The sequence below is a fragment of the Vanessa tameamea genome, chromosome 30 (assembly GCF_037043105.1).
Source record: "Vanessa tameamea isolate UH-Manoa-2023 chromosome 30, ilVanTame1 primary haplotype, whole genome shotgun sequence".
In the NCBI taxonomy this organism is placed as follows: domain Eukaryota; kingdom Metazoa; phylum Arthropoda; class Insecta; order Lepidoptera; family Nymphalidae; genus Vanessa; species Vanessa tameamea.
This window is the reverse complement of record NC_087338.1, coordinates 1,020,356-1,046,571: the sequence shown is the minus strand read 5'-3', so window position 1 is coordinate 1,046,571 and position 26,216 is coordinate 1,020,356. Positions and strand designations below refer to the sequence as shown.

The 26,216-nt window shown below is 40.4% G+C and overlaps 1 protein-coding gene across 1 annotated transcript; it reads left to right on the top strand.

Moving 5' to 3' along the window:
- Positions 1-1,068: 1,068 nt before the first annotated feature.
- On the top strand, positions 1,069-26,216 carry Egg (eggless). The gene is made up of 30 exons (XM_026627656.2): positions 1,069-1,190; positions 2,535-2,686; positions 2,863-2,937; positions 3,500-3,572; positions 3,645-3,856; positions 4,614-4,768; positions 6,197-6,312; positions 6,996-7,135; positions 8,282-8,314; positions 9,911-10,012; positions 10,448-10,492; positions 11,236-11,409; positions 12,557-12,677; positions 13,829-13,925; positions 15,228-15,427; positions 15,501-15,685; positions 15,771-15,875; positions 16,363-16,467; positions 17,127-17,272; positions 17,422-17,617; positions 19,020-19,187; positions 19,700-19,836; positions 20,680-20,743; positions 21,180-21,293; positions 22,183-22,299; positions 23,317-23,456; positions 23,923-24,071; positions 24,625-24,691; positions 25,099-25,183; positions 25,980-26,216. Exons 1-30 carry the CDS (start codon positions 1,151-1,153, stop codon positions 26,184-26,186), a joined length of 3,720 nt encoding a protein of 1,239 aa, XP_026483441.2. The 5' UTR covers positions 1,069-1,150; the 3' UTR covers positions 26,187-26,216.

The window sequence follows — 26,216 nt, the reverse complement described above, 5'->3', positions numbered from 1 at the left end:
TAATAGTATTTTAATTACAGGATAAAAAACAAAACCAAGAGATGGACATCGAAACGGTGAAACTGTCAGACACTTCAGATGTGGAAATCGATTCGGAGAACGGAGAGACTACTATACTAAAAAAATTATTGTTAAAAACAACAGGTATGTGGTTATTATGATATAATGAACAATAATTGGTGGTAGGGCTTCGTACAAGTCCGTCTGGGTGCCATATATAGTCTACTGCCAAACGAATGCCGATGCCGAACGAAAACGAAACGAACGTTATGTAATAACAAAATCAAAATATTCTTTATTCAATTAGGCTCATAAAAGCACTTTTGGATCATCGTGTTACAGTGTTGAATTAAATTTAAAGCTTGTTAGGAAAGTATATTCTACTGAAAATAACCGAGATGAAACTCAGTAGTTGCTCTTTTCCAATATTTTAAGTACAGACCATGTCTATAAACAGCAATATTTTTTTTATCTAACCCGCCTAGAAGTCAATAAATACTAAGGATATAACATCTTAGTTTCAAAGTTAAAGGATGGTTCATATTTCTGACAGTGTTAATCTATGAACAGTGGTGACCACTACTGTCCATTATAGGGGGCCCATTTGCCAGTCTTTTAGTATATTTTAAATAAAAATAAAAATGGACGTAAGAGGTCAGTGACCTTTTTATAAAGACGAACAAACAATTAATAATCTGTGGTATTCATGATTGTCCAATGTTCGAGTAAATCGAAATAGGCACGATACAAGACTAACCAGTATGGGTGCCATCAGATAACCATGGATCAATCAAACATGTACCATTGATTTGTAAAAAAATGGGTTTTGGATTTGTGGAAAAATTGTTTTTTGAATCTTGAGATATTTCTCATAGGAGCATTAAAGTAGATATAATTAGTTAAGATTTAGTTAATCAAGAACTGTTTGTAGTGTGGTACAATTGAGTTTATTAGCAAATCCCAAGGTATATCTAAATCTAAGGTTTGTTTATGTTTACTACGATTGGACAAGGTTTTAGGATCATGTAGCATATATCCAGTTTAAAGTTTGTGTATTATTTTAGATACACTTTTATCGGAAGATGTTGTAGAAGAGAAAAGATCTCCGAGCAAATCTAAAAATTTGGAAATAGTAAAGCAGGAGACGTTTATGAGTATTGTTGACCTTGAGGAGAGCTCCTCGGAGGACGGTAAGGTCTTCTGATAGAAACAGCTCACTGACGCTTGTAATAAAATCAAAATATTATTTATCCAAGTAGGGTCATAGAAGCACTTTTGAATCTTCATGTAACAGTGTTGAGTTGAATATAAAGATTTTAACAGAATGTGGTCGAGTAGTGTGTACATCGGTTTTCATTTCATCGGTTACGTCACCCCGAGGTCCCGGGTTCGATTCCCGGCCGAGTCGATGTAGAAAAAGTTCATTAATTTTCTATGTTGTCTCGGGTCTGGGTGTTTGTGGTACCGTCGTTACTTCTGATTCTCCATAACACAAGTGCTTTAGCTACTTACATTGGGATCAGAGTAATGTATGTGATGTTGTCCAATATTTATTTATTTATTATCCATAAATTTTAATTATAAAGTATATCAGTAAAGTATAATGAAATTTTTATATATCCTGCCTGGAAATCAACAAATACTCTACCCTTTTTATTATTAATATACTCTTGTATCGAGTCTGTCTGATTTATTAATATTTTTTGACATGAGATTGAAATTTCCTGATAGTTAAAAATAACTGTAGAATACTATTATATAAATACTGTGCCCAAGAAGGATATATTGACTTTGTGAAGTCGGAAACTAGGTGATGTTAGTTTACAATGATTGACAATGTTTCTTTCAAAAAGATCCACAGTAGAGCAATGTTAAAATTTGTCCTGATTCAGTTTCAGCGCCATCTTGCGGCGAGTTGCAACAAATTCAATAAAATAGAAAAAAAACCATTTAAAAACAAATGATATGTGCCGACTTGTATGGCGTTCATTGAAATTGTCTCGAAGTGACAGTTTCATCTTAAACAAATATATTACCTTATATATATAGCTGTGGTCGATTTTTGCGTTACATCAGTGCCGTAGTTAAGGGCCTGGTGGGGGGAAGTCAAGTAGGGGGTGTAGCTTTCTGTTAATCTTTGCAGACCCTCACTTAAACCCACACCACTAAACCTACTCATCAGATATTGTACAACCAAACAGCTATGATTCGTGTTGTGCTTCGGTTTGAAGGATTAGTGTACTTACAGGCACAAGGGACATAACGTCTTAGTTTCCAAGGTTGGCTGTGCATTGGCGATGTAAAGAATGGTTAATAATTCTTGCGGCACCAATGGCTATTGATGGCTCTGAGCACTTACCTTCTGGTTGCCCATTTGTCCGTCCATCTATCAACATACATATCATAAGTAAAGTCAAGTCGAGAGTTATTTTTGAGTATGTCATTTTATATGTATTTTTTTGTTTTGGCTCGTGTGATTGTTTGATTATATTATATATGATTTATTAATTACATATTTTGATGTCTCTTTCAAGATGTTAAAGAAATGAAGGTAGAAACTGCAGCTATACAAGAAGAAGTAGACGCGACTAAATCTGATGAGTCCGGCATTACAACTGTTGACGCAAATGTTGGAGTTAAAGACGAAACTATTGACGGTGGAGTGAAAAAGTCACCATCAAAAACTGTAAGTATTCTTATGTCTAACACTCACAAGGACAGTACCTACAATAAACGTGTATACAACTATATATTAGTTTATTTTAAATATATTATTATTTTATTGTAATGTATTTATATCTGCTAAGTACTCACCTACCATTTTTTCCGCTAAAATTTTTTTATATACTTTTCCGTTATCAGGTAACACCAGATAAAGTAGACGAATCGAAAACACCCCCCCATGGAGATCCAACCGTAGTTAGTCAAGAAAGCAAGGTAACTAATAGTAATAAATACATATATTTTTTTTTTTTTAAATATTGTTTTAATACTTTAATAGTTAATATTGTTAATTCGTTCATTCATTCGGTCACGAATGTTATTTGAGTGGGATATACGCACGTTTCGGATAAAAAATAATCCATATATTCTTATTAGAGAATAATTGTGGAATGAACTCTGAACCGTCTCCTGAAAAATGGAGGAGCTTAGTCTACCTGTGGGATATTTTTGGATAGTTACTTTTTTACGTGTGTAAGTCTGTCGACTCAATGATATATGAGCTTGAATCTGGTATTATTGGAACTCAGTAAATGATGAGCCGAGTACCAAATCGAGGCTCTTGATGTGCAGTCATATGGGCTAAGCCCTACACCGATCAACCAATCAAATTATTTGACACTAGTGACCCGTCCCGGCTTCGTACGCGTGCAATTTATTAATAAACAAAATGTTATCGAAGCACTCTGGAATAAAATAGCTTTCTACCAGTGTAAACATCCTGAGTTTTCCCCTTACATACAAACCAACGAAATTTGTAACATTATTTTTTTTCCAGCCGAAGGCTCCAATGGGTTTAGAAGTTTTCAGCCTCGATTCCGATGAAGACGAACAAACTGTACCTCGAGAAGGTAACCCAGAAGATTTTAGGCCCTTTTCTGTATAAGGAACATAATAGTTAATCTCATTTTTGTATCCAACAGTTGCTGAGGGTTCGCAAGCAGAACAAAGTCAGGATGTCACAGAAGAGACGAAGGGCGAAACACTGAAATGCATCAACAGGTCATGCCCGGGCGACGCTGGCGTTGAATTCTACATAGCTGACAACGAAGCGATTAACTTCTTCGACGCGGACAAGAAGAAGCGCGGCTACGTGTGCCGGAACTGCTCTGATGCTGTGGAGAAACGCAACCAGGTGATGAGAGACATTTGAAGTCTTATACATAGTATTCCAATCGAAGTAGGAATAATGTTAAACAAACTTCGATTAAGTATTTTATGCGATTTGCTTGTAACTCAGCGATATCGTGATCTACCAAGAGTTTATAATTAACATATCTTTGTTTATAATACAACACTGTTACGCTTAACTACTTATATCCACTTTAATTTTACTTCGAAAATTCCAAAGATATTAAATATATATAAATAATTACATATTGACAATAATACGCCGGTTCTTATGGGGCGGGGTATTTTCTTTCCCGAGCCGGTCGTAGTGTTTAATTTGACAACGAATAAGTAAGCGTAATGCTTCTATATTGAATAAAAGAAGCTGATTTGATTTGCCAATGCGCTGCCAAATGATGAAGACGTTACGTTCCATGTGCCTTTATTTACACTGGCTAACTCACTTTTCAAATTACGCTGACTCTATAGGATACACTCTGAACACACACCGACCCCACCGGCGGGGTCGAGGGCCCTCGTTTGTTGTTAACCCTCCGCGCCGAGGCGTGTGACGGGTCTCTGAGCGCACAACGTTCTCCCTCCAGACGTCGACGGCGTCCTAAGCCGAGGTCCGGCCTCACTGGAGGAGCCCTTCAGTGGGCTCTCCGCCACCCGCCCGGTGACTCTGGCAGAAAGCAACTGACCATTCAAAAAAAAAAAAACTAAAACGCAACAGTGACGAACCTACCCAATTACTAATATTTTATTTTTAATTCTCACAGGAACTCATAGACGGTATCAAGAATTTCACTCCGCTCCTGGAACTGGGTATCAACAGGAGCGGGGAGGAGTTGGTCGAGATATCAGACTCGGAGTCTGAGGATGAACCCGAACTCGACCAGGATCACGTGCAGATCATCGGGGCAGAAGGCGCCAAGTAGGTCGCCTTCATTGAAATATTATGCGATTGATTGAAACGTCGATATGGACATAGAACTGAAGTTTGCTGCAGCGATGGATCTCTACGTCATCGAACCATTAAAAGTTAACAGATCACTTATAGGGAATAGTTTGCGACCGAAACGTCATAAACGCTGCGAATTTCACGGCGCTTACGTTTTTCGTTCAACGTTGTGCAACAGTATAGTAGTCTATAGATTTGACGGATATGTTAGTACGGCGTCGTGTTTTAGTAAAAATACTTGAGCAACAATTTATTTCACTTACTTCGATCCGGATTTAACTTTGTGCAAGTCTGTACACATAAACATAAACAGCCTGTGAATTTCCCACTGCTGGGCTAAGGCCTCCTCTCCCGTTGAGGAGAAGGTTTGGAGCATATTCCACCACGCTGCTCCAATGCGGGTCGGTGGAATACACATGTGGCAGAATTTCGTTGAAATTAGACACATGCAGGTTTCCTCACGATGTTTTCCTTCACCGCCGAGCACGAGATGAATTATAAACACAAATTAAGCACGTGAAAATTCAGTGGTGCCTGCCTGGGTTTGAACCCGAAATCATCGGTTAAGATGCACGCGTTCTAACCACTGGGCCATCTCGGCTCCGATAGTCTGTACACACACATCAGATATTCTACCGCCAAACAGCAGTACTGGTATCGTTGTGTTCCGGTTTGGAGGGTGTGAGGCAGTAACTGCAGGCACAGGGGACGTGACATCTTATTTCTCGAGGTTGGTGGCGCATTGGCGATGGACATGGTTAATATTTCTTACAGCGCCATCGTCTATGGCCGACCACTTACCATCGGGTGGTCCATTTACTCGTCTAGGTACCTATATCGTAAAAAAATTCAAATCAATTTGAATGAACGGCAAAGCCACGCTAGTGTCAGGTCTGCAGTCCAACGTAGTCGAACAGAGTGTTCGGATCGCCGTATCTTGTAGTATGTATATCTATGGTTAATTTCAGACATATTTTAGTAATTCGGTAATTCTCTGATTGCCGAGATGGCCCAGTGGTTAGAACAAGTACATCTTAACCGATGATTGCGGGCAAAAACCCAGGCAGGCACCACTGAATTTTCATGTGCCTTATTTGTGTTTATAATTCATCTCGCGCTCGGCGGTGAAGGAAAACATCGTGAGGAAACCTGCATGTGTCTTATTTCAACGAAATTCTGCCACATGTGTATTCCACCAACCCGCATTGGAGTAGCGTGGTGGAATATGCTTCCAACCTCCTCCTCGAAGAGAGAGGAGACCTTAGCCCAGCAGTGGGACATTTACGGGCTGTACAGGTTGCATGTTGTTGGTAATTGAAAGAAAACACAGGAAATAACAAAGCAAAAGTTTGTACGTAATCTCATTATAACATATTACTAATTTATTGATTCTATCAACAGGATAGCGGAGGAGAATCTCGCTTTAATGATAAACGAGACGTGGGAGAAATTCAAAATGGACGAACGTTTGACGGACACGCAGAACACGTTGCAGAAAGAAATGGAAAAACTGCAAAGTGAGTTCTGTCAATGATTTATTTAACATTTATCACCTGTGCTTTGATGTTACTTGAACGACTACGTCTGTTTAACAATGTCGAATATATAATAAATAAATATAAATAAATATTGGACAACATCACATACATTACTCTGATCCCAGTGTAAGTAGCTAAAGCACTTGTGTTATGGAGAATCAGATCCAAGACAACATAGAAAACTAATAAACTTTTTCTACATCGACTCTACCGGGAATCGAACCCGGGACTACTCGACCACGGAGGTCGTGAGTTTAATTTGATTAGTTTTTAACGTTTGAGTGTGGTATCTTCCTGATCTATCTCGGCTATTCTCAAGAGACCCTGTATTTCCTCACTCATAATCCGATGGTACGGTAACCTTGGAAAGCACGTAAATTTTGATAACGTTATCACTATCAATTTCCGGACTCCGACTCGCATAGAGCCGAGACGGCCCAGTGGTTAGAACGTGTGCATCTTAACCGATGATTTCGGGTTCAAACAATTTTTTTTATGGCCAGATCCGAGGGTTGGCTCTTGGTCATCTGGTCAGCGATCTTGAAGCAACCCAGCAGATTAACGAGCCTTGTTGTTTTGCGGTAGAATCTGATGAGTGGGTGTTACCTACCGAGACGGACTTTAGGGCTTAAGGTTTCTTAGGAATATGTAATTATTTACAGAGGAGAGCGAGGAAATCGACGAACTCCTCAATGAATGTCAGGTAGCGACGGACCAGCTCCGGAACGAGCTGTACGCGACCTTCGAGCCGGATATCCGGGAACTGCCGCCTTTTGTCATATACGATATGCCGAACTGCTCGGTGAGTATAGAGAATATATATCTAAGCAATAGGCTCTTTGACAATGCGAAAAATAAACTGTCAATTATTGTAATCAGTATATATTATGAGTTTAAAAATGGTTATTTATTAACGAAAGTTGAAAATATTAATTAATTTATTCAAAAATCCATAAATAAAAATGCATCTTTTTTAAACGTTTGTCACGTGACACAAAACGCTCCCGATTGGTCGGGCTTATGGTGACGTCACTTGCTTGTTAACCTCGTTTGTCTACTGTTTGTTGATTATATGTGCCACAGATTACAATACAGGCAAGTGACGTCACCGACCCCATTGAAGCGCCATATTGTCAAAGTAGCGTTTTCGCGCGCTATTTAAATATGGAATTTTTATTTTGATATTTTTCAGCAAATATGTACTAGAATTAAAAAAACAACCTTTACTAAATAATATAAAATGGATTTTAAAAACCAGTCAAATAGCCTATTGTATTGAAAATAACTCTGGGAACTTTTATTTTTAAATATTATTCGCTGATAGCTTCGGTGAGATTTTACGGAACTTTTAAAGCTCGAGATTTAGTATTGTAATTCTCTTAAAATTAACTCTGTATCTCACTGGTGAAATGTCGACGACTGACTTATATGATGATAATGACGTATGATATTCTGACATTTGACGCTCGTTCTCTGCGGTGAGTATCGAGTTTTTTTCATACAGAATATCTGTATATCAAAGATCTTTCATTGAACAAATTCTCTTCTAAATCCACCAAATCGCATTCGATCAACATTCTAGAATGTTCTCCTTACTGTATCTCACGAGTACCTTTTACCAAAAAATAATACTTTTGAATATATTTAGTATTAAATTTTTATATTGGACAACATCGCATACACTACTCTGATCCCAATGTAAGTAGCTAAAGCACTTGTGTTGTGGAGAATCAGACGTAACGACGGTGCCACAAACACCCAGACGCAAGACAATATAGAAAATTATTGAACTTTTTCTACATCGACTCGACCGGGAATCGAACCCGGGACCTCGGAGTGGCGTACCCATGAATACCGGTGTACACCCTACTCGACCACGGAGGTCGTCATATCAATGTATTTATATATAAGTTCAGGAAATTAAATTATGTATTTAATATTGTTTCAGTATTCATGCGTGGAACCCTCCCCAACGACAGAGGTACGTATTGTGTTTATGAAGATGATTCAGTTACCAGATAAGTATTTGGTTAGTGGACTTTGTGGTAACCCAGCTAAGTAGGTACCACTCGTATGCTCTATCGGGTTTGTTTGAAGCGTCAGTCAGGTAGTGTTCAGGCACAAGGGACGTAACTTGGTTCCAAAATTTGGTGGCGCTGCGATGTTAGGAATAGGTGATATTTCTTACGGCGCCAATGTCTATAGTGGTGGTGGTCACTTACCATCAGATGCCTCAATAGTAGGGAAATTTCGTACAAATAAAAATATCGTGAGTCCAGAAATGCACTAAGTGTTCACGTGATATTATTGTTTAAATAAATTGATCTCGTGTTGATGCTTTGATGGTTTGAAGGTCTCCATAACAAAACCTCAGTAGAACAATGTCGAGGATTAACCTCTTAAGTTATCTTATAATAAGTGGTTTTGGGCTTTTTTGTGCCGTGATGGTATAGATTATTTCGCCAATGCCGCGCGTCGTGAACGTACGAATCGTTTTGTTTTGGTGCCTAAAAAACTGTCAAAATCCTCGCCTGTTATAACTATTATGAAGGAATCAATTTATTTTAACTAAATTTAAACTAAAAAATCTTTACTTCACAGTATGACGACCTCCGTGGTCGAGTAGTGTGTCCACCGGTTTCCATGGGTACGCCACTCCGACGTCCCGGGTTCGATTCCCGGCCGAGTCGATGTAGAAAAAGTTCATTAGTTTTCTATGTTGTCTGATTTTCCATAACACGAGTGCTTTAGCTACTTACATTGGGATCAGAGTAATGTATGTGATGTTGTCCAATATTTATATATATATTATTTGTAAATGTCCCACTGCTGGACTTTGGTCTCCCCTCTCCTCCCCCTTCTATGCTGTTCCAATGCAAAACAAACGTAGCAGAATTTTAATTAAAATTAGACACATGCAGGTTTTCCTACAATCCTTCCAATCATGATTTTTCATTAATTCAGTGGTGCTTGTCTGAGTTATAACCCGCAATCATCGGTTAAGGTGCATACGCTCTAACTAAATACTAAATATCAGAAGATGTATACACAATAATTTGAAAACTAACCCGATATCACGTGCACATCAATGTAAACCTTATTGTTTAAGGCAAAAGGTTTAAAGATCTCTGATGACGTCCAATGCACGTGTGCGAATGCGATGGCAATATATTTAAACGCGAGTGACAGAGATAGATTATGACGGATCAACGTTTACGGCTGTGTGAATGTGTATTTATTTTTATATCCCGCTGAGTTTCTTTCGCCGGTTCTTCTCAGGTCCGAGGTGTTAAATTCCGAGTGTAAACACTTCTATATTGAATAAAGATTTTTGACTTTGACTTTGACTTATGCGCCTTGCGTCCCGTGCCCCTCAAATGTTTATTTTCAAGTTGATACTGTCATTGCGTGGCTACAAGGGAGACAGCTGAAAATCAGCAGAGGGATAAAAATCCCTCATAGCCTGAGCTGTCTCCTTTTGACTGCACACAAGTGTCATATTCATTATATTTAATTATTTTTTTTCTTTATATGTGAGTATGTCAATAAATGTTTTTTCTTTCTTTCTTATTTACAGCCGACCCCACTGAAACGAACTCGTTCCCCGTCCAAAGAGGTCCCGGCCAAGCGCCCCGCTATACCGCTGGGGTATGCGCCGTTAGATGGAAAAAGTAGCGAGGTATACATTCATTTAACAACAGCATACACAACATGTACTGCCTGTAAATATCCCACTGCTGGGCTAAAGTCTCCTCTCACGTTGAGGAGAAGGTTAGGAGCATTTCACCACGCTGATCCAATGCGGGTTGGTGGATTCGCGGTTTGGTCACGATGTTTTCCTTCACCGCCGAGCGCGAGATGAATTATAAACACAAATTAAGCACGTGAAAATTCAGCGGTGCTTGCGTGAGTTCGAACCCGAAATCATCGGTTAAGATGCACGTGTTCTAACCACTGGGTCATCTCGGCTCTTAATTTAACAACATATATAGATAAAAATTAGTAAAAAGTACGTCCGAATAATTTCATTACTCGAGTCGGTATTGCAACCCGAGAATGCTTTTTTATAAAATTATTTAATACAGATTGAATATACGTTTATCTTCTGTTTTAGGAATCGAAGAATATAACAGTGGCGAGCGAAAAGGCAGAGGACGATGTGAGTACGGACTATATAGCAGTCCTTCTAGAGTCTAGAGAAGCCTGCGCACTGCGACCGCGCAGGATGCGCACGTCATCGACTCGGGGCGACTGACACGTGTGGGTTGAAAGAAACCACGAAATATCCGCAATTTATTACTGAATTTACAATAAGAGTACTTTACTTATATACGTCGTGTCGCAACCGTGTCTCCTTTATCTCCCTCTCGCTCACACCTACATAGTTCTCCGTCATGCTGTCTCTGTCTCTCCTGTCAGTATACTCTCGCTCTGACATCGTACCTCCCCTTCACACACCTAACATTCCCACGTATAACTAACTTAATACTTAAATTTAAGGTGTTTGAAGTGGTTAGACCACCTGATGGTAAGCGGTCACCACAGCCTACATTCACTGTGAGAAATATATGTCCCTTTGTATGTAGTTACTCTGGTTCACTCACCATTCAAATGGTGGTAGTTAATTTGCTGATTGGAACGGTACCATCGACAACGATCTCGAATGAGAACTGTTTTTATATACCTCGTATAAGTTATAATTACATTAATAAAAATTAACGCTTGTACTGTCAATAGTATATATTTAAAGCGGATGAAACTTATGTAACAATATTATATACTAAAAACTTATCCGAAAGCCGCTGTGCCTTCTGGGATAAGTTTTAATGTAACACACATTTAGTCCGTTCGTTCATTGAGGCATCACAAAGAACGTCTCTTCGATAAATAAATTGTTTTCAGAATACGGACGTGTCCGTCGTAAAGCTGTCCGCGGAATCGGCGCCGAAGGACCTGCCCCCGCCGGGGGAAGTCACGATGACGCCCCTCAAGGCCGGCACGACGGTGTACGCAATGAAGAACGCCTTCGGTTCCTGGCTCAAGGCGAAGATCGTTGACATATTACCGAAGCCAGCTGTGAGTTTAATACAATGTATACTAATATTGTAAATTTGAAAACGTTCGTCTGTCTGTCTGTTGCTCTTTCACGGTCGAATCGAATTTGATGAGATTTTTTGTGAAGCAAGTTGGAACTTCGAGAAAAGTCATTGGCTACTTTTTATGCTTAGATCTGGACGGCCGACCCCTTAAATGCGAGCCGTATAATTCTTGAGTACGTGTCATATGTCACTGAACTAAACGGCTGGACCGATTTCGATGAAATTTTGTTTGTGTGTGTGTTTGAGTGAATGGTTTAAATTTGTTCCGGTAGGTGGCGCTGCAATGGAGTTACAATTGTTTTTTTTTTTTTAATAAAACTCAAAATTAGTCAAACGATTCTTTTCGGAAGTGTTGTCCGTGACTTTGATACATGTCTGTATTAATTTGATTATTTTTTTTATCTCGAATGTGTCATATCGTTTTTGTTATCAGGCAGCATCAATAATTTGAGGATTACAATTGTTGTTCCTACCTTTGATTAAATTATTTATTTAAAATACAGACTAGACAATGTCACCTGATGACCCTTACATCACCGATGCCCCATCAACCTTGGGAACTAAGATGTTAGGTCTTGTGCTCTAGTTAAACTTAAAGTTAACTCATTTTTCAAACCGAAACACAGTGATACTATTGATGCTAAACTGTTGAACAGGAGATGAGTATGCACTCATAACCTACCCAAACGGGCTCGTACAAAGGCTCACAAAGTAATACCATTAGGGGTTAAATTACACAAAATATATAACATAACATAACATAAACAGCCTGTAAATTTCCCACTGCTGGGCTAAGGCCTCCTCTCCCTTTGAGGAGAAGGTATGGAGCATATTCCACCACGCTGCTCCAATGCGGGTTGGTGGAATACACATGTGGCAGAATTTCGTTGAAATTAGACACATGCTGGTTTCCTCACGATGTTTTACTTCACCGCCGAGCACGAGATGAATGATAAACACAAATTAAGCACACGAAAATTCAGTGGTGCCTGCCTGGGTTTGAACCCGAAATCATCGGTTAAGATGCACGCGTTCTAACCACTGGGCCATCTCGGCTCATTCTTCGGTTAACTTCTATATAATTTTGTATAATTGTAAGATAATATATTTGAATCTTATTCCAGAATTCAACGTTCACCCTGTGTCGTGTTAAATTTGAACACAAAGTGACGAAGAACCTGTACAAGATCTTGCCGGCGAGATGCCTGGCGTACTACGAGCCCCCTGACGTTCGAATGACAATTGGTTAGTAAAAAAAAGTTTGACTTCTCCTGAAAGATATCATCAAGGGAAAATGTTTTGGTCTCCAATTCGACTTGAACAAAACCCAGATTGTATCGTTCACGTTTCGATATAAATATATCATAAGGTACATAGTTATCACCTAGATGTCCGAAAATCCACAACAACGCGATTTTTAAGACACTTTCTGCCTCGCACAACCACTCTGTGGAACCAGCTTTCGCCGACGCTTTTTCCGAACCGATACGACTTGGGAACCTTCAAGAAAAGATCGTACTCTTTCCTGAAAGGCCGGCAACGCACCTGCAAGCCCCCCCGTGTTGCAGATGTCCATGGGCGGTGGTAGTCGCTTTCCATCAGGTGAGCCTCCTGCTCGTTTGCCACCTCTAATATAAAAAAAAAAAAAATCATACATAATTATTATAAACTCACGCGCACAGTCGTTAGCCGTTTTTAAAAGTATGGTTGAGGACTTTTACTTGTTGCATTAAGCAGTCATTGTTGTTAATTTTTTGTTCAGTTATATCTCCTTTATTTTTATTATATATATTTTATGTATTTATTTATGTAAATATATATTATAGTATATATTTATATTATATATATTTATTGTTATCTGTGTATTGTGTTAAGATTTTTATATTATGTATGTATTTTATTATGACTTAAATTACTGTACCCTTCCCATATATGTAAATATTATGATCCTCTGCCCAAAGGTTGCCTGGAAGAGATCGCTGCTGAGCGATAAGGCCGCCTGTTGCACCTCGTGCAACTTTTTGTTTCAATATTGTAATTTTTAGTTTTAAGTTTGGGTGCAATAAAGTATAAATAAATAAATAAATTATAATGATTTTTATCTAGACGGGTGACCATATCTTCCTGATCCATTTTGACCACTGGGTGACACATAGTGCCTGCAAGTGTGATCGCTATTTAAACACGGCTGGAGTTTGGGACCAACGACCTTATCTGTAAGCCAAGGTCCAAGAGTGTATCCACCAGCTTCCAGACTCCTGGCTGCTGCTGGATTTCTCGATATCAAAAATTATATATATAGTCCCGTAGTTGTACCAAATACATCCCTAATTCTAAAGTGTTGATCAGCTCGTCCGCTGATGAGATCAAATATATATTAGTAATATTTGTTTCAGGTCGTCGTGTTATAGCACTTTTCAAGGACACGAATAAGCGTGAGACGTACTACTCGGGAATCGTAGCCGAAATACCAAATCCGGTTAATTCTTATCGGTGAGTATTTTTAAGTCGCCGGACTGAGGTTGTTCAACGATCACAGTACGACAATGCTGTAATGTTGGAGCGCGTCCAGAATAAGAGCCGAGATGGCCCAGCGGTTAGAACGCGTGCATCTTAACCGATTATTTCGGGTTCAAACCCAGGCAGGCACCACTGAATTTTCACGTGCTTAATTTGTGTTTATAATTCATCTCGTGCTCGGCGGTGAAGGAAAACATCGTGAGGAAACCTGCATGTGTCTAATTTCAACGAAATTCTGCCACATGTGTATTCCACCAACCCGCATTGGAGCAGCGTGATGGAATATGCTCCAAACCTTCTCCTCAAAGGGAGAAGAGGCCTTTAGCCCAGCAGTGGGAGATTTACAGGCTGCTAATGTAATGTATGTAATGTCTAGAATAAGTTTGCTAGATGGGTGTTATACGTGTGTCATTGATGTAACCAACATTGTTATTCCTAGGCGTGGTAGGGTACTGTTAGCTAAGGGGAAGAAGAGACCTCGTGCTCGTAATCTGTGTTTTTGAGTTGGACGTGTAGTCCACAATGCTGATGTACTAAGCCAGTTGAATCTGTGCGCTTCAGATAGACATGTGTGGTGGAGACCAAGTAGCTCAAAGCGACATTGACGCGCACGTTACATAACTTTAACGTGATATTTTTTTTATGGCATTGGTTGGCGGACTACCATATGGGCCACCTGATGGTAAGTGGTCCCCACTGCCCATAGACAGTGGCGCTGTAAGAAATATTAACCATTCCTTACATCACCTATGCGCCACCAACCTCGGGAACTAAGATGTTATGTCCCTTGTGCCTGTGATTACACTGGCTCACTCACCCTTCTAACCGGAACACAACACTGTACTGTTATTTGGCGGTAGAATATATGATGAGTGGGTGGTACCTTCCCAGACGGGCTTGCACAAAGCCCTACCACCAAGTAAAAAGTGGTAGCCGAGAGGGTCGATTCGAGTTAACTTATTTGAAATTTGTTATTAAACGTACCCTATTATCGAATTGGGAAAACTATGTCCTGTAATGACGTGTGCACAGCTTCGACTATTTAAAAAAAAATAGTTTACCAATATATAAAGCATATTCCAATTCAAGAATGTGTTAAGGTAAACTAATCTTAGAATTACATCTCGTATGCAATTCGCTAACAGCCGTGCACTGCTATTGTATGCACGACAAACAGTTCTTGAATATTATTCTTGAATATATCTTTATTTATAATGCAACAGTATTTTACTTAACTACTTATGTCCACTTGAACACGCTCGCCACCCCGCACAGCTACCTGATCTTCTTCGACGACGGCTACGCGCAGTACGCACAGCACGCACAGACGCGCCTCGTGTGCGAGTGCTCGTGCTTCGTGTGGGAGGAGGTGCACCCCTACTCGCGCGAGTTCGTGCGCCAGTACCTGTTCGCCTACCCCGAGCGACCCATGGTGCGCCTGCACGCCGGGCAGAACCTCAAGACCGAGTGGAGGGGTGAGCCACCGTACATCACCGTAGACGTAATATGCCCTCCCACCGAGTGGTCACCGAACGGTCGCGTCGCCAGGCAAGTGGTGGTCGTCGCGCGTGGTGCGCGTGGACGCGTCGCTGGTGGAGGTGCAGTTCCTGCGCCGCGACCGCCGCGAGTGGATCTACCGCGGCTCCACCCGCCTGGCGCCGCTCTACCTCGAGCTGCAGGCGGCCGAGCGCCACCGCCCCCGCGCCGTGCCGCGCGCGCAGCCGCAGCCCCGGGTCAGTGCCAGGGCCCCCGCGGCCCCCGAGGCCCCCGAGGCCCCCGCGCGTCGCCGCCGTCGCTATACCTGTCCGTCTGTTGCAGACGAACATGCCGTACGTGGAGTACACGCGATCGGATGAGCAAACCAGCAAGGCCGAGCCGCAGTCTCCGCAGCAGCAGCAGCAGCGGCCGCAGCAACAGAATGAGGTTCGTTTGTGTACTATAATAAAACCGAATTCACTCTCCCTTGTTTTTAACTCAGACACGTAAGTGACGTGTGAGAGGCTGTGCGCACGTGCGCAGAATGGGTTGTAAAGACCTACTCAAACAGATTCTAGCTCAGGACATCCCAAACAGTGAGATGCATCTCCGTAGGGATGCTTGGACTGTATGATACTGTTGTTTCTAGGAGTCGCTCACGATTCTGTCCGCGTCAGATTTAGTTAACTATTATATACTAACAGTAACATTTTCCATCGCCGGGCTAAGCTTTGACATTTTGGGACATGGCGCATGTAACATTATTTCTACGGACAAAAAAAAAGTTTCCTCAGGATGTTTTCATTTACCGCCGAGCACGAATTGAATTATAAACGCAATTAAGCACGCAATGATGCGGGTCTGTCTCGTCTGGGTTTTAACACTTTAAACCGTACTTTAACTCCTTAGCAATAAGATGCAATGTCGTTCGCAGGAGATGCGTCGCCAGCGTGCGGTCGCGAAGAAGTCGACCACCACCGTCCAGACGCCGCTGCCGCCCAGCGCAGACAACCTCGACAACGTCACCAGCAGAGTGGTGGTAAGATCTTAAGGCTTGGATCATTTGTATGACGTCGAGTAAACTATAAGAAACGAAGCTTAAAACGAGCTTCTCTGGAGAGAAGTGAAGTTCTCATTGAAGTGAGAAATTAAATGAAAATGTGTTTAAAACACGTACATACGATACGATGCCGTATTATAGTAGGCTTGCGAAGTTTTGTCTAACACCGTGACGCAAGGCGCCTACCGCAATTTGCTGTGACGTCATTTTTATTTTTTTAGCATTAGCAGCCTGTAAATTTCCCACTGCTGAGCTAAAGACATCCTTTCCCTTTGAGGAGAAGGTTTGGAGCATATTTCACCACGCTGCTCCAATACGCGTTGGTGGAATACACATGTGGCAGAATTTCGTTGAAATTAGACACATGCAGGTTTCCTCACGATGTTTTCCTTCACCGCCGAGCACGAGATGAATTATAAACACAAATTAAGCACATGAAAATTCAGTGGTGCTTGTCTGGGTTTGACCCCGAAATCATCGGTTAAGATGCACGCGTTCTAACCACTGGGCCATCTCGGCTCGTCATACTAAGAGTTATTTTAAATCTGTTTTGATTTTTTTTATATAGTATGCGTTAATACTTTGGAAGTGATATTTTTAAAATTGTTGAGTGTTGAGTTCGAACCCCTTTTTTACAGTATTACACGCCAAAGAACGCGGTGAAACCTTACAAAATGGTACCGCATACATGCTCGCCGAAATGCAAGAGGACAGACGTCCTGGCACTCAAAGATCTCCGAACCTACAACCCTTTGGCGAAACCGTTACTGAGCGGCTGGGAAAGGTAAATCACTAGAACATTAAAGTAACTACGGACTAAAGATTAATGAGTTGATACATCAAAATCATAGTATACTCTATTCAAGTGGCCATTAGAATGAGGCTGCCACGTACGTATGCCTGTATGTCTCCACGAGTACGGTGTGGCCGCAGGCAGGTGGTGCGCTGGAAGGGCCAGCGCTGCGTGCTGTACGTGTCGCCGTGCGGGCGGCGCACGCGCGACGTGCGCGAGCTGCACGCCTACCTGCGCGCCGTGCGCTCCGACATGCCCGTCGACCTGTTCGACTTCTCGCCCGCCACGCACTGCCTGGCCGAGTTCGTGCTCAACAAGTGCTTCGTCGGCAAGAAGGTGCGGCCTCCCCCCCCCACGCAGAGGCCGCGCGCCGGGCGATATTCACACTTGGAACTCGTCCAAACACCAAGCGGCACGTGACCACCGACCCGCGGTACCGCCGCTCACTGAGCCTCTCCCCGTGGGCGGCACTCGAGACCGTCGTGTGATCTCTGATGTCTCTATTATTCTTTGTTGGTGATTTTGACTGGCTTTAAAGCGTTGTGGCCACCAAACACCAAACGGCAGGAACAGTGGGCTTACAGATAACCATTGTCAATTCTCGGTCAGAAGGTTTATCGCGTGCTTTTTATTGAAAATCGCTTCGACAATTTTAAAATGTACTTGTCGAGCCCCCCAGAGGTACGAAAAGTTGAACAGATTATAGTGTACTGAATATCGCCTGGTGTATCGGCCCACGTGCGTGTGCACTGTGCACGTCACGTGACATGTGTTCAGCCGTTGGATCCGTGAACTATTGATACGTTTCTCTTCCCTCATGTCTTTCAGATATACGAGGTATTTTTTTTTAAAGAAATTATTCATATTGTCTCTAACTTCCACTTAACTTGATGGCAATTACTGTAATTTGATTGAGCATATGGGCCACCTGGTGGTAAGTGGTCGCCACCGCCCATAGACAATGGCGCAGTAAGAAATATTAACCATTCCTCGCATCGCCAATGCGCCACCAACCTCGGGAACTAAGATGTTATGTCCCTTGTGCCTGCAGTTACACTGGCTCAATCACCCTTCAAGTCCAAACGCAACAATACTGAGTACTGCTGTTTGGCGGTAGAATATCTGATGAGTGGGTGGTACCTGCCCAGACGGGCTAAAACTACTTTGATCGTTTCTAATATTAATATTGGTTTAATTGTTTAAAATAAAAATTGCCAATATATTTGTGGAGATAGAACTAAATGTTAGTTTATAGTATTTGATTCAAGGCTTTTTTTGGAATATTTCAAGTGCTATTGTATATTCATTTGACGTTTTACAAGAATAAAATAAATTCAAAGTTGACTCTGGTTGATTCTACCGGAGAGAACCGGCAGGAGCTTCAGAAACGAGTGCCCTACCAATTAAATTGATGTCTAATTTGCTTTGTATCGACTCTGCGAAGAAGAAATCTTAGTGTTGCAAATTTGACATTGCTTCTCGAAGCGAAGCCTTTGTGTGAAGATTTGTTTATTTGAGCACAGACTAAAAAAAGTAAAAACAAACTTAGATCGTTGACTTGTGTATTAAAGTTAATCGTGCAGCGACACGGTCATGGTACTGGCGTATGGCGTACCGCTCCGTGACGTGCGCGTGCCGAACATTTTGGAGATTACCACACCTTGATGAAATTTATCAATTAAGCTCTTATTGCGTCTGATTAGAGTTGAATGTAAGTTAATTACGAACCGTGACGTAGGACCTGTCGCACGGCAAGGAGAACGTGCCGGTCCCGTGCGTGAACTACTACGACGAGTCCCTGCCGGAGTTCTGCTCGTACAACACGGAGCGGACCCCCACGGCGGGCGTGCCGCTCAACCTCGACCCCGACTTCCTGTGCGGCTGCGACTGCGACGACGACTGCGAGGTGAGAAACCTTCGGCCCTACACCTGATTTTTGTCACTTCAATTATTTTTTTAATAATAATATTGTCGCTCTATATCGACGGTATGTTACCCTTACCCTTATTCTACCCATATGAAGCCGGGACGCAGAGCTAGTAACACACAAAAGTTACTTCCATACATATAAAACAGAAAATAAAGTTAAATAAAACAAAATATTGTCATGCGATATTTGACCCGGAACGCGGGAAACGCCCCCTGATGATAAGTGGTCACCACCGGCCATAGACATTGGCGCTGTAAGAAATATTAACCATTCCTTACATTGCCAATGTGCCCCTTGATGGTGTCTGTAGATGGATCATAACAGTACAGTTCAGTAATCTGGTGAATGGTTGGTACCTACCCAAACGGGCTTCATGATTGACGATATTTATTTTAAATAAAAAAAAGGAGAAATGGATTGTTTTTCCTTTAACAGAAGAAAATTATCAATTATCGCTATGGACCTAATAACTATGGACTTAATTTCAGGATAAAACGAAGTGCGCTTGCTGGAAGATGACTCTAGAAGGTGCTAGAACGATCGGTCTGGAAGGCGATAATGTTGGCTACGTGTACAAGAGGCTGCCGGAGCCCTTGCCATCGGGCATTTATGAATGCAACTCCAGGTAAGAATACTAGTCATGATTATTTCAAGGTCAACTGCCTTTGTTCAGGGGCTAGCTCTTAATTTTAAAAGTAATTTTCTCCTTCCTTTACGTTGTCTAGTGTTTTCTTGTGTCTTTTTCTAATACCGTTCCTAATATAATACTTTTCTAGGGTAGATATTAAAAGGTAGATCTCGTGTTGGGGGTGGGGCTGACAAATAGACTGTGTCAGTGCAGTAAAGTTCCAACCCACAGAAACAATAATGAAAAAGCTGTTAAAGTTTAAAAGTGCAAACCATACCTTGATTAACAGTAACACTGTTAATAAATATCATTTTAAAATAATTTCATAAACAAGAGTTGTCGGTGGACACTCGGTGGAATGAACGTTTTCGTTTTTATATATATGAGAATGTTTAAATGACAAGAAATATATTTTTTTTATTGAATATCCGTGTGAATTAAAACATTACGACAAATAATATTAACATCAGTCACTATTGTGCAATTCAAACGGAATGGCGTCAGCAGTACTAACACTAGACTAGGGAAATTGTTATTAACAAATATGGGCGTATAGTCTGAACTAAATTATTTATTATTATTATTTAAAATAGAAAGAGAAAGAGAGGGATTGATCGCCTGGAGGGGGGGAGGGGTCGTTACGTGTTTTTCTTTCGTGGCGATATCTGCCAGTTCACTCTAATGTAAGGAGTAAAAATCTACACAAAAAAAATATTCATAAAATCTTTAAAATCTTAACAATTTACCACGGTCCATGTTCATATGGTCAAAGTTGAACCTGCAACTTGTACATATCAAGGTGGCCCGTATGCTGCTAAGTTATATATTATAACTTTTCAGATGTAAATGTAAACACACGTGTTTAAATCGCGTCGCGCAGCACCCGCTACAGCTTAAGTTACAAGTAAGTAAACTTAAAATTTGAGTATATTTTTATTGTGTCGGTAGGCGGCCGGCCAAATGAATCAACTGATGGCATGTGGTCACAACTACTCATAGACATTGGGGCCGTATGAAATTTTAACCAATTCCTAGATAACCAATACGCCACTAATCTTGTGAACTGGCTCACTCACCCCTCAAACCTAATGAAGGACATAGAATAAATGAAAAGTTGGAGATACCCAGAAGTTCTTGCAAGATGTGTTGAGCACGGAATTAATTATAAACACAAATAACTCACGTGTAAACTTTTCTTGCCTGAATTTTGACTGGTGTCTCGGCTTCAAAAATAATTTTAAATGAGAAACAATGTTTACTTAAAGTAATTACTCAAAAATGTACATATTTACTTGAGAGTGGGGTATATCGGATCTATTAAACAAATATTCTTATTTTAGGTATTCAAAACTCTGAACCGAGGCTGGGGTATAAGGGCCCTTAACGACGTGCCCAAGGGGTCATTCCTTTGTGTGTACGCGGGAAATCTGCTCACAGATGCGACGGCGAACTTGGTAAACTTTATTTTTTTAATTAAACGTAAAAAAAGTATATCCACGTTAAATTATTATTGGCGCTCGAATGAGTGACGCTCGGACGTACAAGATGTTTTTGTGTGGGTGAGACTACTGATGGTAGAGACAGCAACAAAATACAAATTAAATTATATTTGTTAAGTTTATTTCATTAAAACTCGTCTTTTTGTGTGAAAAGATACACTGACAGGTGACAGTTTATATGGAAATGATTGTCTTTATGACGAGATCGCAAAAATATAATGCCTTTTTACACAACCGTGCAAAAAGGAGTGTAATGTTTTCAGGGTTCATGAAAACCCTTGTTGTTTCTTGTTTTTTTTTTAATATTGTTGTTGTTATTTGTTCAACCATAACTTTTAAACGTCTGAACAGATTTTGATGTACATCAGAATCCTTATACCCTGAGTGTTTTAATTTTTTTTATTTTTAAAGTAAAAAAACGTTTTAACAAAGGTAGTAAAGTAGCGGCCAATAAATGTCCCCACAGTTGGGCAAAGACCTCTCCCCTTGAGGAGAAGATTTGGAGCTTATTCCACCACGCTCTTACAATGACACGTGCAGGTCCCCACGATGGTTTCATTTACCACCGAACACGAGATGAATTATAAATAGATTTAAGCACACTTATCAATTGTAGTGGTGCTTGCCTAGTATTAGAGCACGCAATCATCGGTTAAGATGCAGGCGTTCTTACTGCTGGGCCATCATAGCTTTGTTCTAGTATTTATTGTTATTATTATATACACGGTTTGAATAATTTGCGTTTTATGTATGCTTTACCGAATCCATTGTTTTATTTTCTCAGTACAATGAGGTCTAATTGCCTTTAAATGAATTTGAAAAATACATACATCCATTTGTGTAGGACGGTCTGAACGAGGGGGACGAGTATCTGGCCGAGTTGGACTACATCGAGGTCGTGGAGCAGATGAAAGAGGGCTACGAAGAAGATATACCGGAGAGCATCAAGAAGCTCGATAAGGTTAGTATGAACACTTCAGGCAAACCACGGACCAAGCAATCTTTAATGTAATCAAAATTTTAATGTAATTTATTTTCTATAAAATGTTTTAATTTCGTCTGTGTATAACTATGGGTTTAATTATAGTAGCGGCACGCTATGATGGCCGTTTTGACGTTTGCCCGCTCATGAAGTTTCGTATTTAATAAATAATTACATCAAAGGAGCAAATTGTTGTTCTTTATTGTCAATAGTGACGTGCAGTTAGTCATAAAATTTATCGAATGTGATTTCTAAACTACAAATATTAGGGTACCGCGAAGATAACTTTTTTATTTATTTTTTTGCGTAAACGTGTACGTCACACTCTCACACTCGACCTCGTAGTCGGTGTTATATTTGTGTTTTTTTTTATGTAATGTGTTTATAAAGTTATTCATTCTAATTCCAATTTTTGATTTAAATTGATTTCGTTCGAATATATTACTTAAATTTTTTATTTTTTTTATTAAACCTTTTTAATCAGATGCTACTTGCAACAAAAACTTGAATTAAATTACTTGCAAAAAAACAAAGATTTGAATATATTATATCGATAATAAATTTACATTTCACATCACTTTTTTAATGTGTCAAAACGGCCATCGTATCTTGCCGCTAGAATAATTACTTGTTATAAAAAATATTATTATTACTTGTCACATAAAATTACTCCACATTCAAATAACAAATAGCATTCACCACTTGCTGGCTCACTGTTGCTGTCTGTACTAACACCACCGATCACCACCGATCACCACCGATCACGATCTGACAATGACTATCTTAGTCAGTCTCTATCAGCACAGTAGTAAATTAAAGTTACAATTTAACCGGAATCGGTTCTCATCGGTTCAATTTTTTGGAACTTTCATCGCCGAAAATTAGATTTCCAACAAAAGACTTAAAAGTCAACACGACGGTGATGGTGGTGAATGGTGGCAATGTGTTGGCGCACCTGGATAAGTTACGAACGTATTTACTTTAATTGTAAAACAGAAGGAACTAGAATCAAAGGCCTCGGAAGAAACTGAGGAAGATGAACAGTCTTCAGACGAAGAGATGAGTAACAACAAGACAGATCTAGAAGACGACGACTTCGAGCCGGGACATATTGGTCTCGGCCTCGCTGAGTTCAAGTGAGTTTATAGATTACTAGCGATCAGGCCCGACTTCACTCGGGTGCAGCTTACTAATAAAGAATATGATATGATATTCATATACTTTATGCCCTTTATAGCAGTGTCTTTATGTCCAATATTATAGTTATCGGATAAGTCATAAAGACAGTCTTGGTAGGTACCACCCACTCAACAGATGTTCTGCCTCCAAGCAGCAATACTCAGTAATGTTGTGTTCCGGTTTGAAGGATGAGTGAGTCAGTGTAACAGGCACAAGAGACATAACATCTCAGTTCCCAAGGTTGGTGGCGCATTGGTGATGGAAGGGATGTTTATTTCTCTTCCAGCACCAATATAAATGTGTGGTGGTGAACACTGATCAGATGTCCCATCTGCCAGTCCGCCTATCTATTATAAATAGAACATACTGATAATTGATTTTCCAATTCTTTTAAGGCAGTAAATTTAATTTTATATATTTCAGTAAACGTTTACGAAAAAGGGAATCCAAGAAAGAGAAGGAGAAGGAAAAAGAGGAGGCGAATCAAAAGGAAGGTGATAAAAAGGATATAAAGGAGGAAAAGGAAGCGAATCCAGATGAGGAGTGCATTACCATCAGTGATGATGAAGAAGGTGCGATGTCATAAAATTTTACACTATATTCCATTCCACCTGTGGAACTCCTATGAAACAAAATACTCTCACCTCATTGGTTGATGCGAGCAGCTAGATAAACGATCCTAGGACATAATTTCGCTTATGAAGGTCACGCGTATTAACCGCGATTTCCTTAGGGAGCTCATTTCGTGGAACGAACTTTGTTATGAATATATTTATAATCACACAGGTTTAGTAATTCTTTTGTGATTCATGTTTAGGCTTTTACAACAGAATCCCTGATATTTCAAAAAAATCAAGGAGCCGTTGTGAGTTAAAGAATATTAGGTGTTTAACTGATGACTTCCTAGACGAAAACACGTCTTGGGAATGAAATTTTCACCACCAGGTCGTTTCAAAGAGAAATGTGGAAAATAACATTGTTAAATACATATATATATTTCCGCTAAGTTTCTTCCAGCGGTTCTTCGCAGGTCGCAGGTTTTTTCTTTTCGAACTTATAGTAGATTTTTTTAATTGAATCTATAAGTGTCATGTGTATTGAATAAAGACTTTGACTCTGTTTCAGTGAGAGAGCCGTCTTGCTTCACGGCGGCCGCTGGTATGGGTGCGAATGAATTTGTATCTAAATACAGGTACGGGTTTTTGTGTTACTTTTTAGCTCTGATTGGAAGCTTTTAATGGGGGGGGGGGGGGGGTGTTAACAAATGACTAATACGACGGATGTGTGTCAGGAAGTGTTTAGGGTGACTGCTTTATTAAATGAATGACTGCTTCTTTGATTTATTGGCTAGCTTATAGACTAGGTTATGGGCTAAAATTCCAGGTCAGGCCAGTAAGAGTTTGGTCCAAAGACGTTACAAGAAATTAATTGAATCTTCTCTTTATCCATCTCTTGCTCATCGGTCAAGGGTGATATCGTGAGGAAACTTGCACGTTTCATATATAATCTGTATTAGGGCAGCGTGGTGGTTAATATAACCACGTGACTCGGCTCATCTACGAAGGAGTGATCTTTAAATTTCTAACAACTGGTTTTCAGATCAGTCCGTACGCTGTTCGGAGAAGACGAGGCGTGTTACATCATGGACGCGAAGGTCCAGGGCAACATCGGGAGATATCTTAATGTGAGTTGTAGTTTTATGTAATATTACAAGGTAGACTGACCAACGGGCCACCTGATGGTAAGTGTTCACCACTGGTGGTGGCACTGTAAAAAATGTTAACCATCTAACCATCCTTTAAAACTTCGGAACTGAGGTTTTACATTTCTTGTGCCTGTAGTTACACTGGCTCACTCCCCCTTCAAACCGGATTACAATAATCCTAAGTGTTGTTGTTTTTCCGTATAATATGAGTGGGCGGTACGCAACCTCACGGGCGTGTATTTTGCCCTACAAGCGATTAAAGTTTCGCTACGAATATCTGTTAATGTAGCTAGAATTCCTGTTTATACTTGTTTAGTGGTCGGCTAAACATCCTACCAATGTAAACGTTATCAGTTATGGGAATGATAATGGTGAACACATAGGTCGTATCAAATATTTTCCATGCAGTTTACATGCACGCAATAATAATAAAGTTTCCCCCCTTTGTTTGGCCCCTTGACAGCGGTAAAAATGGTACAACTCAAAGATGACAATGAATGATAATTTAAAGTGTCATTCAGTCTTCGCCACACGAGCGATTGCATCGAAATTATCCTTTCATTTTTGGTACTGGCGACAAAAAAAATCTGATTTTTTTTTTTTTTTCGTTAAACTGTTTTCTATAGATATTCTGCCCGTGCTTTTGTTTATCTATCTATTATTTAGGTTCATGTTTTATATTATTAGTTATATTGGTGTACGTAAGTTTTTTTTTTATTTTAGTAAAAAGTTTTTGATAAAAGCTTAATATAATTTAAAATATGATGACTTTCAGCACTCGTGCTCGCCGAACGTATTCGTGCAGAACGTGTTCGTGGACACCCACGACCCGCGCTTCCCGTGGGTGGCGTTCTTCGCGCTGAGCCACATCCGGGCCGGCACGGAGCTCACCTGGAACTACAACTACGACGTGGGCTCCGTGCCCGGCAAGGTACTCTACTGCCACTGCGGAGCCAGCAACTGTAGGGGGAGACTGCTGTAACTTAAGGTACCTATCTGGCTGTTAAATATT